General features: G+C 34.3%; 1 protein-coding gene across 5 annotated transcripts in view; it reads left to right on the plus strand.

Annotated features, from left to right (window-relative positions):
• The window catches only part of NKAIN2 (sodium/potassium transporting ATPase interacting 2), a 996,342-nt gene that overhangs the window by 460,955 nt on the left and 521,739 nt on the right, over window positions 1–13,648 (plus strand). For all 5 annotated transcript variants that reach the window (XR_009605258.3, XR_009605256.3, XR_009605257.3 and 2 more), the window contains one exon: window positions 2,138–2,275. Coding sequence is in view for 2 of the 5 variants with exons in the window: in XM_060616558.3 (XP_060472541.1) it covers window positions 2,138–2,275 (138 nt within the window). In the remaining 3 variants the exon portion in view is untranslated. The remainder of the gene's footprint in view (window positions 1–2,137; window positions 2,276–13,648) is intronic.

The raw sequence follows: 13,648 nt of genomic DNA on the forward strand, positions 1-13,648 counted from the left end.
AACAGGACCTATGATAAAGCTACTTATGATGGCTAATAGGGTCAATCAGAAACAGGGTAAAAGCGGGAATATTATAATTGAGGAATTGCACATTAACTTATTCAGTCTGCATAACCTTGTAAGTAATGTTTGATGAAACTATTAGTTCTGTCATTAAAAAAAAAAGACTAATAAATGTTGACATAAATTCATTTTAGCCATGCAGAATTAGCAACTATATTATCATCTATATATTTTTTATAATTAACGATGGTACTGCTATTTTCTTCCATAATTGGTGCATTTATCGAGAGATTTCCCACTGTTTGACTAATGCGTTTCATCCTCTATACTTTTTCCCTGCTGTGTCCCCACAGTTATGATGCTTAAAATTTATAGAGTTTAGATTCCTCTTGCTGCTGTTTACATTCCTACTTACCGTTTATTCATAGGATGAGTTTAGAGAGTTCTAAGTTGGAGAGAGCTTTTATACAAATGATTAGCAGTTGCTCCGAGAACTGCCACTTATTTTTTTGGTACCATTAATAGATTCAAAAACAAGGGATACATTATACTGCCTAACATTACAAATGGGTCTCCTTTATGTGAAGTGTTGACTGCATGATAACAGTTGAAGGAATGTTTCATTAGAAGGCAGTTCAAGGTTTATGAACCTGCAGTTATGTGCAATATTATTTACGTTCCACTTTTGCAACTCTGGTGGATATTGTGGATTTAGAATATGCAAGGTAGAACAGACCTAGATTCTCTCTTTTTTTAATCATTGCCAAGATAAGTGAAAATGAAGATTTGACAAGGCTGGATTACTGTTACAGCCCTTGGTTGCCTTAGGAAACAGAAGTGTTATGCAAACAGTTGTCATGAATTTATTTTCTTTTTCAATGCCTGATGGGAATATGTGTTGTTCAGCTAAAGAAGTACAGTGGAAATATTGATCATTCAAGAAATCTTCAAACTGAGCTACAGGTATTTAATTTAAAAGCACACTGGCTGTTTTGAGAGTCAGTATGTCCTTCTGACAAGAAATATCATCAAAGCATAGTAATGTTAGTAATGTAGGGGTTTTAAAATATCCTTTTTCTTTAAAGGCTAGATTGAAAAACAACCAAAGACACTGTTGAATCTTTGTGTGGAATATCAGGTCTTTTCACAATGTTTTACTCGCAACCGTTTATTACCATTCCACCTGAGGGCAGGCAGGAAGAATAAAAGTGAATTTATTTGATCTTATGAGAAACTTGATAGCTATCAGGTTTTACTTGTCAATATAAAATGGTACTTCTGGACTATCACAGCTTTTGTTTCATTGTTTAGTTGTTTGTTTGGTTGATTAGGTTGGTTGGTTTGTTTTGTTTTTCTTCTCTCAATCCTTAGATTTGTACCTGTGTCTTAATTGTAAAGTTGTAAACACAGATAAATGTAGGATAATTTTAAATGACCTACGTTCCTTGCTTTTATAACAGTGACACTTTGTTTTTATTTTTGCTTCTCAGTGTTTTAATGTCCTTTTTGCACCCTTTTGTCTGGTTATATACGTAACTGAGTATAACAAAAAAAGTCATTTTTGATTTATAATCCAGTATTATTTGGGTTAGAAGTCAAAGTCCTGAATTTTACAAATGAAGGATCAGTACCCCCAGAGAAGTGAAAGACTTACCTAGTCCTTTCTAGACTTAGCTAGTCTCACAACCACAGTTAGAGGCATATCTAAGTCCATAATCCAAGTTGGTTGACTTGCTGATGAGTTATTTTTCCTCCACATAACTCCCATTTGTTTTATTTTTCAATTTATATAATGACATTTGAGCAGATCCTAACAACATACCCTTTGTGTGGACTTTGCAAACTTGCTGGTTGATGAATTCAAGTGTTAGTGCATATGACAATATAATTTATCCTGTGACTGCACAGATGATATCCTGTGAATATGGCTTGATGCCTCCACAAAATCATTCTGAAAAGGATTGTAGCTGCCTATGGATCTACAGCCTCCATAGTGTTTCTTTGAAATATACCTGAAAATGTCAGTCTTACTATTAAAGATAAATGCCAGATATGGTTAATGCAATATGATCCTTTTGCCGTCTCTTCTCTCTCACCACTGTGCTTACCTCTGTACCCTGTTTTACTATTCTAGGTTTGTGTGCTGGAGAGGCAAATATTTGACTTCCTTGGATATCAGTGGGCACCTATCCTGGCAAATTTTGTACATATTATTATCGTCATTCTTGGTTTATTTGGGACTATTCAATATAGACCTCGTTACATAACAGGAGTAAGTACCCTTCCTGCTTCTTTAAAAACATTGAAATACAGATGCAAACTACAGATGTCTTGAAAATTTATATGTATGTCCTCTCTTTGAAGTACTGTTAGTTTGTTTTCCTAGTTTCAGATAACATCTACAGTAATTGGAAATGTCAAGTTTAAAACACTTGACAGTGAATGTAATCAGATTGCATTTTCATAAATTAAACTTTCAGCAAGTATTCTATTGTAATTAAAAACAAACTATGCACTTATATTTCCAAATTATAAGATGGCGTCCTTTGATTTAACACATTTGGATGGGAGTTTTTCCCATTTTAAATAATCATATTTTACAAATTGAATAAAAGTAGTTTTAAGTCAATGCAAATGAACATATAGTTTTGATGTGAAACTATTAACATATATTAGGGTTAATATTTGATACCTTTGAAAGCCAGAAGAGTCTGGATCATAGTCTCTATATTCTCCATAATTCTCTTTTTGATTCAGAGGGAGTGTTTTGCATCTCCACTCAAGTTAAACTTACTTAACATAAAAGTGAAATCCAACTGTGTTGCTGTTGCTATGGGAACCATAACTTAGAATTTTTTACCTTTGTGTGTGCCTCAGATCTCAGCTATAGCTCTTCATTAATGTAGATTTTTTTTAGTTTCATCATTTTTTCTCTTCTATTTTTGACAAAGGAAAAGTCTATAAGAATTTATTTAAAATTATAAAGCAATTTGGTGGTAAAGGAATATATATAAGATAGTGCAGCTAGAGCTCTGCCTTGTTCAACACAAACCAGCAAGCCTTCTCGGGTTTCACAAAGGCCTCCTTCACATAAAAGATGCCCTCTTATGACCTGTTGTCTCAGTCATCTGGAACCTAGATAAAGCTCACTGATACTGAAACAGACAATGTGGTGACAGCTGGACCAAGGGATCCACTGTCTGGCTAAGGATGAGTGAGAAACCCATAGCTTTCTCCTCTGGGTGCGTGCCCAGAAATGAGCACATGTCCCCTCTAACGGTGTATAGCCACGTAAATCATGTATAATGTAGGATATGTTTTTTTGCAGGCTAAAGTTTTTCAATACACAAGATACGATAGCATGATTCATTTTCTTATATAAACTGTGATATGATCTAATATAGGGAAAAAAGTATAGCGATTGGGAATTGGTCTTCTGAAGTCATAATACTAGGATTGAAATCTTGCATCTACCATTTTTTTTATACTTTAAACAGGCATAAACTTGCCAATTTTTAGAGTTCCTACTTTTAAAATAAAAGTAATAATTATATTAATTCATGCTTTAATTAATGAATTATAAGCCATCATATTAATGATTCTTAATTTAACTGTTCTCTTTATTTATGTAAATAATGTTCCTCTGATTATAATCTTTTTAAAATATAATTTATTGTCAAGTCGGCTAACATACAGTGTATATAGTGTGCTCTTAGATTGGGAGGTAGATTCAGTGATTCATTGCTTACATATAACACCCAGTGCTCATCCCACAAGTGCCCTCCTCAATGCCCATCACCCATTTTCCCCTCTCCCCCCGTCCCCCATCCACCCTCAGCGTGTTCACTGTATTTAAGAGTATCTTATGGTTTGCCTCCCTCCCTCTCTGTTTGCAACTATTTTTCCCCTTCCTTTCTCCCATGATTTTCTGTTAAGTTTCTCAAGTTCCACATATGAGTGAAAACATACGATGTCTGTCTTTCTCTGACTGACTTATTTCACTTAGCATAATACCCTCCAGTTCCATCCACATTGCTGCAAATGGCAGGATTTCATTCTTTCTCATTGCCAAGTAGTATTCCATTGTATATATAATCCACATGTTCTTTATCCATTCATCAATTGATGGACATTTAGGCTCTTTCCATAATTTGGCTATTGTTGAGAGTGGTGCTATAGACATTGGGGTATATGTGCCCGTACGAATCAGCATTACTGTATCCTTTGGAAAAATTCCTAGTAGTGCTATTGCTGGGTCATAGGGTAGTTCTACTTTTAATTTTTTGAGGAACCTCCACACTGTTTTTCAGAGCAGCTGCACCAGTTTGCATTCCCACCGACAGTGCAAGAGGGTTCCTGTTTCTCCACATCCTCGCCAACATCTGTTGTTGCCTGAGTTGTTAATTTCAGCCACTCTGAATGGTATGAGGTGGTACCTCAGTGTGGCTGTGATTTGTATTTCCCTGATGATGAGTGATGTTGAGCATCTTTTCATGTGTCTATTGGCCATCTGGATGTCTTCTTTTGAAAAGTGTCGATTCATGTCTTCTGCCCATTTCTTAACTGGATTATTGTTTTTTGGGTGTTGAGTTTGGCAAGTTCTTTATAGATTTTGGATACTAACCCTTTATCCAATATGTCATTTGCAAATATCTTCTCCCATTCTGTCAGTTGCTTTTTAGTTTTGTTGGTTGTTTCCTTTGCAGTCCAAAAGCTTTTTATCTTGATGAGTTTCCAATAGTTCATTTTCTGCTTTTAATTCCCTTTCCTTGGGAAACATGTCAAGCAAGAAACTGCTGTGGCTGAGGTCAAAGAGGTTGTGTCCTATTTTTTCCTCTCAGGTTTTAATGGTTTCCTGTCTCATGTTTAGGTCTTTCATCCATCTTGAATTTGTTGTTCTGTATGGTGCAAGAAAGTGGTCTAGTTTCATTCTTCTGCATGTTGCTGTCTGGTTCTCCCAGCACCATTTGCTAAAGAGACTATCTTTTTGTATTCCATTGGATACTCTTTCTGGCTTTGTCAAAGATTAGTTGGCCATACATTTGTCGGTCCAGTTCTGGGTTCTCTATTCTATTCCATTGGTCTGTGTGTCTGTTTTTGTGCCAATACCATGCTGTCTTGATGATTATAGCTTTGTAGTAGAGGCTAAAGTCTGGGATTGTGATGCCTCCCACTTTAGTTTTCCTTTTCGACAATACTTTGGCTATTCAGGGTCTTTAGTGGTTCCATACAAATTTTAGGATTGTTTGTTCTAGCTTTGAGAAGAATGCTGGTGCAATTTAGATTGGGATTGCATTGAATGTGTAGATCGCTTTGGGTAATATTGACCTTTTAACAATATTTATTCTTCCAACCCATGAGCATGGAATGTTTTTCCATTTCTTTGTGTGTTCGATTTCCTTCATATGTTTTCAGTAGTTTTCAGCATGCAGAACTTTTACATCTGTGGTTAGGTTTACTCCTAGGTATTTTATGGCTCTTGGTACAACTGTAAATGAGATCAATTTATTGATTTCCCTTTATGTTGCTTCATTATTGGTGTATAGAAATGCAACCGATTTCTGGACATTGATTTTGTATCTTGTGACTTTGCTGAATTCATGTATCAGTTGATCATAATCTTATGAATATGTCATCTCCATCTCTGATAGAGCTCTTGGAATGAATATCTAGATGTGGATGAAAATTTTTGAATAGTTTCAAAACTCAGGCGTTGGTTTGGAGGTGTAAGAGGAATTTGGCATTTAAAAAGTGGTCAATAAAGGTTAGTTATAATATGTTTCTCCTTACTGTTATTATTTTTTTAATTTTATTTAAATCCAAGTTAGTTAACATATAGTGTAATCATGATTTCAGGAATAGAATTTAGTGATTCATCACTTACATATAAACCCAATGCTCATCCCAACAAGTGTCTTCCTTAATACCCATCACCCATTTAGCCCATCCCCTCCCAACACTCCTCCAGCAGCCCTCAGTTTATTCTCTGTATTTAAGAGTCTCTTATGGTTTTCCTTCTTCTCTGTTTTTATCTTGTTTTTCTTTCCCTTCCCCTATGTTAATCTGTTTCGTTTCTTACATTTCTCATATGAGATAAATCATATAGTATTTGTCTTTTTCTGACTGACTTACTTTGCTTAGCATAATGCATTGTATTTCCATCCATGTTGTGGCAAATGGCAAGATTTTGTTCTTTTTGATCACCGAGCAATATTCCAGTGTGTGTGTGTGTGTGTGTGTGTGTGTGTGTGTGTGTGTGTGTATACACACACCACATCTTCTTTATCCTTTCATCAGAAGGACATTTGGGCTCTTTCCATAATTTGGCTAATATTTATAGTGCTGCTATAAACATTGGGGTGTGTCAGCCTCTTTGAATCAGGATTTTTGTATCCTTTCAATAAATACCTAGTAGTGCAATTGCTGGGTTGTAGGGTAGCTGTATTTTTTTAAGTGGTCAATAAAGGTTAGCTATATGTTTCTCCTTATTGCTGTTATTATTACTTGAAATGATACCAAACTTCATAGACTAGTGATAGGCTGGCAAGCAGTTTAAAATAGAGCAAAGTGTTCTAAGCTATTGGGTGAACTATTTATTCCCCATTTATTTCAGCCTGCTACAACCCTTAAAACAATTTTGTAGGATTCCTATGTATCAAAGTACAATCCCATCTTTTTAGGTAAAATACATACCAACAGATATTTTCAAGACAGATTGTTTGAGAGTAAAGATGCATGAGCTGAGAGTTAAGATGCCATGGGACACCTTTAAGATTGTTAGATATTTTATATAGCTAAGAGAGCCTCTGAAATCTTTCTGAGGTCTCAACAGTGTGTTTTAGAGCTATATCTTTGATTTGATCTTGATTAGCAAACAGCATTTTGAATTTCATCTAGAGACAGTATCTTACGTGGAAAACCTCTTGCCAGCTGGAGATACTATAAATGTGAAACTTATTTTCCAACTCCCCAAATCCTGAGTTGGAAATAATATCCTCTAAATTCTGCTTAAAACCTGAATTGTTCTTTCTTTACCTCATCTCTCTCTTACAATATAATATTATATGTGGCTAAAAGATGACAACACTGTCTGCTGTTTGCTTGGAAGTCCCCTTAGCCAGATCCACAAGTTGTTAGGTATATTTTCTGTCTTCCAGTGTTTCAGCAAATGATCAAGTTAATTGTTCTGATAGTAGTTTATTATGAATCCTTTTTTTCTCCAGTCCTCAAAAACAACTTTCTTACTGCCCTCCTTCCTGTCTTCAATGAGATCTCTTCACTGCCCTTCTGGCTTCCACCTACTACCATTTCTCAAAACTAATACTGTGTTTTAAGTTTATATTATAATATCATTTGAGTTTTGGTACCAGTCCGTTTTAGTTATTTATTTCTGCATATTTTCTGTATAGCAGATTTCTGTATAATCAAATTAATGGAATCTAATTTCCATGATGCCATATTAAAGGTCAAAAGTCGATTCAGGAAAATAGAGATTTCACCATCAAAATGGAATTAAGATTTTTAGTTTCCCTAAAGATAGCAAGAGGAATTAAAATTAAAAGAAACTTGAGGGGTGCCTGGGTGGCTGAGTTGGTTAAGCATCTGACTCTTGGTTTTGACTCAGGCCATGATCTCACTCTGTTGCCAAGGCAGAACTACTTGCTATTTTCTCTTTCCCCTTCCTCTCTACCCCTTCCCCCCTTGCTCACTCAGTCTCTCTCTCTCAAAAATAAATAAATATAAACTTAAAAAAAAGAGGGGCATCTGGGTGGCCAGTTAAGTGTCCGACTTCAGCTCAAGTCAGGATCTCATGGTTTATGAGTTCGAACCCCATGTTGGGGTCTGTGCTGATAGTGCAGAGCCTGCTTAAGATTCTCTCTCTCCCTGTCTCTCTGCCTCCTCCTCTAGTCACTCTCTCTCTCTCTCTCAAAATAAATGAATAAACTTAAAAAACAACTTGAATGGAATTATGGATATCAGAAATTCTGATCATTGAAGAATCTCTATTTAGCAGAAAAAATGTATAATTGGGGGCAAGCTGTAACTAACATTAATATATTGCTGCATTTGAGTAATTTCCAACAATCTCTGTGCACTGGAAACTTAGATACAAACAGTGAAATTTATTTTTCTCTCTCCTGGAAATATAGGTCTTTATTATTTCTTTGCCATATTATATGTTTGCATTATTAAACAATTAAGTATAAAAATAAAAACATTCACAATTTTACAATTGAAAACTATTATTAATATTTCTGCATATTCCCTTCATGTATGTGCAAATGAAACATGTCAGATTATGTTACATCTCAAATATGTCATCATTTCTTTAACATTCTATCAAACAGTTATAAAATTCATATGGATATTGTTCATTTAACCTTTCACATTCTTATTTATCATACTCTATAACAATATATACTATATATTGCGGTATGTTATATATTACATATTACATGATTTCCATTTTTATGATAGATAATTCCATATAATCATTTCTGTTAAAATGCTCTCATCTTTATTTGTGATTTCATTCATTTGGAGAAATATCTCAGTAGAGTTGAATCATTTTAATTTTAATCATTGTTTAAATCACCTTAAACAATTTTAAGGTTCTTAGTATATAATTGAGTTACCTATCCAAAATTAGTTTACTGAATTATCCTCCCACAAATGTGCAGTGTAGTCTATTTTACTGCACTCTTGCTAACCCTGAATATTATCTGTTCTCATATTTATCAGTCTTATAGAAGAGAAATGTCATTTTTGTTTTGAATTGCATTTCTTATCTTCACAGAGTTGGACTTTTTCATGTGTTCATTAGCCATTTTCCACTTTGATATCCTTTTTTAGGGGGGTTGTCTTTGGCTTGGATTTATTTATCTTTACTCATTTTTTTGGAGTCAGTGTTTATCATAACAATTTTTATGTATTGATCACATAGTAAAGATATTTATCCTTTATCATAAATTGTTATTTGGGATGTTTATTATTTTTTTCTTATTGAAATAAACTCCATGTCCCTTTGTGATATTTTCTATTGCTTTAAAAATTATAAAATTTAAATTTCATTTTGAAAAGTTTAATGATAAGGCTTCATTATCCTTAGTTCTGATTTTGATAAAACAAAAAGGCAGACAGAGTCCCTGAAATAGAGTCTTAGGAAAATGTGTGCCTTTTCACATTTGTTATTTGTAGAGTTTCAAATTATTGATGGAACATTTTATTCTATTTAATTGGGAAAAAATGATAAAATAATAGCATGTGACATCCTCTGAAACACTGAGCACAGTAGCAATAAATCCAATTTAGAAAATATTGGCGATGAGTTTTGTTTCCTTTACTAATCTCTCACATAAGAGTAAAGAAGAAATATTTAGAACAGGTAACTGGAACAAGAACACAATAGTACCCTTTGAGGGTCTCTGGCATTTCAAGGAATGTAATATGTTGAAGGAAAATAAAATAGATGTTTTCAATACTAAGCAAAGGAAATCTGAAGCCATAGAAAGCCTGTGTTTTGTATAATTCTTGGCAACATCAAGTCTCCCCAAAAAGTCCGAGTTAACTCTGGGTGTAATTTACAAATGCATACATACAAATGGCTCCCGTGAAAGTATTTCCTCATGTCATAAGTGAAATTGTTCAGCACATCTTTATTTGAGCTAAAGATACAGGCAAGCAGGATGTGATTTGGGTTATTCAGTTTATTAGTTAATGACCAAAAAATGTTAATGAGTTGTAGTGCTATAAGTAGTATAAAGTAATCTGAAGACTCTGTAGGTTCCTAACTGCTAAAGGCATGGCAATTTTCTTGGTGATATTACCAGAGGACATGTTGCTGTAATGTTCAAAAATATTTCTTTCTTTTTCCTTCCTTTGTACCTTCCTCCCTACCTTTTTTCCTACCTTCATTCCGATCTTCCCACCTTTCTAGTTTTCTACCATCTTTCCATCCTTTCTCCTTTACTCCCTTCCTCCCCCCTTTCATTATTTCTACTTAATTATTTTGTAAGAAAATAGAATATCTTATTTAGCTTGAACCTACTGGCTTGATCAAGGAAACCCAGTCCTAAAACTAGAAATAAATTTAAAATAGCTAAAAATCTGTTACTGAAATTTCATAAAAACAGAGAAAAATATAGCATACTAAGATCACAGTAGTATTTATAAGAATCAGGTTGTTGTTATTATTGTTGTTGTTGTTGCTTACCACTTCTATTTCCCTCGACAGATGCTCTTAGACATCTTCCTCTACAAGTCCTATGAACCTCACATTAACTTTACAAAATTTTTGTTCAACTTCAGATGCCTAGGAAATAGCAGAGTTAGGATGTAGTCCCGAGTCCTACTAACCGCCAAACCCATGCTCTTAACACCTGTACTGAATTGCCTCTTAGGAGCACAGTACAGAGGGCCACAATCTATCTGACAAATGGAAACAAGTTTTGTTAAGTTGTTAGCAAATTTAAAATCCATTATGGCATTTGCAATTTGTAAAGCACTTAGATTTTAAATTGTAGTCTGTCATCCCTCTATTAAGGATTATGTTTTTAGCTCTGTATTTAATGAGGAAATGACCTCATGTCTCAAGAATTAAGAACAGAAAACATAGTGATGAATATTTTATTCTTGCAGAGTAACAGCATCACAGGGTATCCTTAATTTCCAGAAATAGTGATTTGGAATGGTGCTTTTTTCTTTTCTTACAGTAATCAGCATTTTGATGATGGTGATAATTCACATATCTGTATATATAATTTATATCTAATATATATTAATTAAAGGCAAAGTATCTCTTTCCACATCTGTTATTGGTAAAGAGCTTCAAATAATTGATAAGAGAATTTTTGTCTATGTAATTGAAAAAATACCCATATTATGTATTGTCCATATTGTTTGGTAAAATATGTATTAATGTATGTTATCATATGTAGTGCAGAGTTTTTTCATGACATCAGATTAGACTGCAATAACTAATCCTAAAATCAAATGAATATAAATGATCGGGATGCTTTCTTGTTTGTTTGTTTGTTTGTTTGTTTGTTTGTTTTAATTTTTTTTTTTTCAACGTTTTTTTTATTTATTTTTGGGACAGAGAGAGACAGAGCATGAACGGGGGAGGGGCAGAGAGAGAGGGAGATACAGAATCGGAAACAGGCTCCAGGCTCGGAGCCATCAGCCCAGAGCCCGACGCGGGGCTCGAACTCACGGACCGCGAGATCGTGACCTGGCTGAAGTCGGACGCTTAACCGACTGCGCCACCCAGGCGCCCCTGTTTTTTTTTTTTAACTGAAAACGCAAGTGATTAAAATAATGTGGGTAAAGCTAATTTGCTATAATAGGGTTATGGTTAGAAAAAGAAGCCAATATTCATTCATCTTTATCCCTTGTGTTTTAAGAATGATAAACTATTAGACTATATCATTATACCCATTCTACTCATTATTTCAAAATAATAAAGAAAATAATTGTGTACTCTTTTTAGTTAATGCATTAAACTTTTAAGTGGTAATTTCTGACCATTTTTGAGAACTACAGTTCAATTTGGCTACTCTGTCTCAATAGTACAATTTTTTTTCAAAATATTTACATGTGCTTCTTAATGAGTATTGATTTGTGAATTGACACACATCCTTCTTCCCATTGAGGAGGAGGACACAGCATTAGGAACACAACAATGAAGCAGTTTCAGACAAGACTCACCTGCTTTGACTTCCTTGATTTTCTTCTCTTGCGCTAACATGCTAAAGAAAAGAAACGGCATGTCATCCTGGGCAAGGCCTGAAAGCCACATGACTGAAGCACCAAAAGACAAAGCTGTGGTCCATTTTGTAAAACATTCTGATATGACAGTTTGGGGAATGTATAGATACCGTAGGAGATCAGCAGAAAAGCAGAAAAGCAGATAGTCACATACACAACTTGTATGGAAAAAAAAAATCCCTAAATTTCTCGAATTTTCTTTTTTTTTTTTTAACATTTATTTATTTCTGGAAGAGCACAAGTGGGGGAGGGTCAGAGAGAGGGGGACAGAGGATGGGAATCAGTGCTGACAGGCTGACAGCCGCAAGCCCAATGTGGGGCTCAAACTCATGAGTGGGAGATCATGACCTGAACCAAAGTCAGATGCTCAACCAACTGAGCCACCCAGAGACCCACCCAGGGCTGTAAGTTGAATTTTATGGTTCATGGAGCTTAGGTCTTGACATAGAATATAACCAACAGTAATAAATAAGAAGCACTTAGTATGTCCTATTTCTGGGTCATATGCTTTTTTAAGTTTTTACTGCTTAATTTCTTTAATAATGTTACCTCCTAAAAGTGTGTGCATCCCTTGCAGTCATTTCTAGGAAGTTATTAATCTCTGTACAAGCAGTTGTTTTGCCTGTTTCATTCATTTTTTCTCGGAGAAAAAATATCCAAAAGAAAACTTATTGCTGCTAAAGCATTAAAAATGCACACTTTCTGTGTTCAGGACAGAAAATCAATGTAGATTAAAGATGAAGAGACTTGAGATAGTAGCAAATTAACAATGCTTCTAATGACTTAGAGTAGTTGTGAAAATACGTCTTTTCCCATAAGCCTGGGAGGGGGAAAAAAACATCATTACACGTTTTATGGATTTAGCCTGTAGTCCTAAAATAAATGTAATCATGCAACATGGTAAATGCAATTTATTCTCAAAAGGAAGTGTTCCCTTGGGGAAGTGTGGGTCATTTGTTCTACAAGAAGATACTTTGTGCTCTCATTCTGGTGTTAGGCTGTGACTAAAGATTTATAGAATACGGTAAATAAAAGTAATTACCTTTTGACAGTCTAAATTCATGTTTGTAAATCATCTAATAATTTTTGGGAAAAAAATTAAGAAGAAACATGTTGTGATATATATGTTTATATTTCTTTTAAAAATCTAGTTACTTCAGGTATATATTTTATAGAATCAAATAACCAAATTGGATTTATGACAAAATATAAGTCCTTTTTCTTACCTCTTTCCAGCTGTTCCTAATCTTTTTATAGTTCTTCTGAGATAGAAAGATAGATTGACCTATACCTATACCTATACCTGTACCTATACCTATACGTATACCTATACCTGTACCTATACCTATTTATATCATCTATATACATAGAGAATATACCCCAGAGGTTTCGTAAAAGTGAAATCATTTTAGTCTAATTTACTTTTGGATCATACTTTGTTCCTACCTCCTAATCCCCAGCGTTTCTGGTTGTTCTTTTTTTTATTCTTATAAAAGTGAACTGGGTTCTTTTTTCTTTTCTTTTCTTTTCTTTTCTTTTCTTTTCTTTTCTTTTCTTTTCTTTTCTTTTCTTTTCTTTTTTAGCAGTATCCTAAATATACTTCCAATTCTTATTCATTCTATCTATTGCTTGATCTTCATTCTACTGTTATTTTGGAAACACATTGCTTTCCTCTTCGAATTTAGACCATATTCTTCATATTTGACCATGATTTTGTCAGTAGCTTTTTATTTTAATGGTATGCCCTTCTTCCCTGGAGACTTCTCTCATACTACTCTCTCCTTTTATTTTATCTAATTTGGTTGCTCTCTGAGCCTGTTAGACATCTATCTTTTCTGCTCTGTTACCCAAGTTAGATTCATGCTTTCTTAGACCCTAT

The sequence above is a fragment of the Panthera onca genome, chromosome B2, assembly GCF_046562875.1.
Source record: "Panthera onca isolate mPanOnc1 chromosome B2, mPanOnc1 haplotype 2, whole genome shotgun sequence".
NCBI classification, from domain to species: domain Eukaryota; kingdom Metazoa; phylum Chordata; class Mammalia; order Carnivora; family Felidae; genus Panthera; species Panthera onca.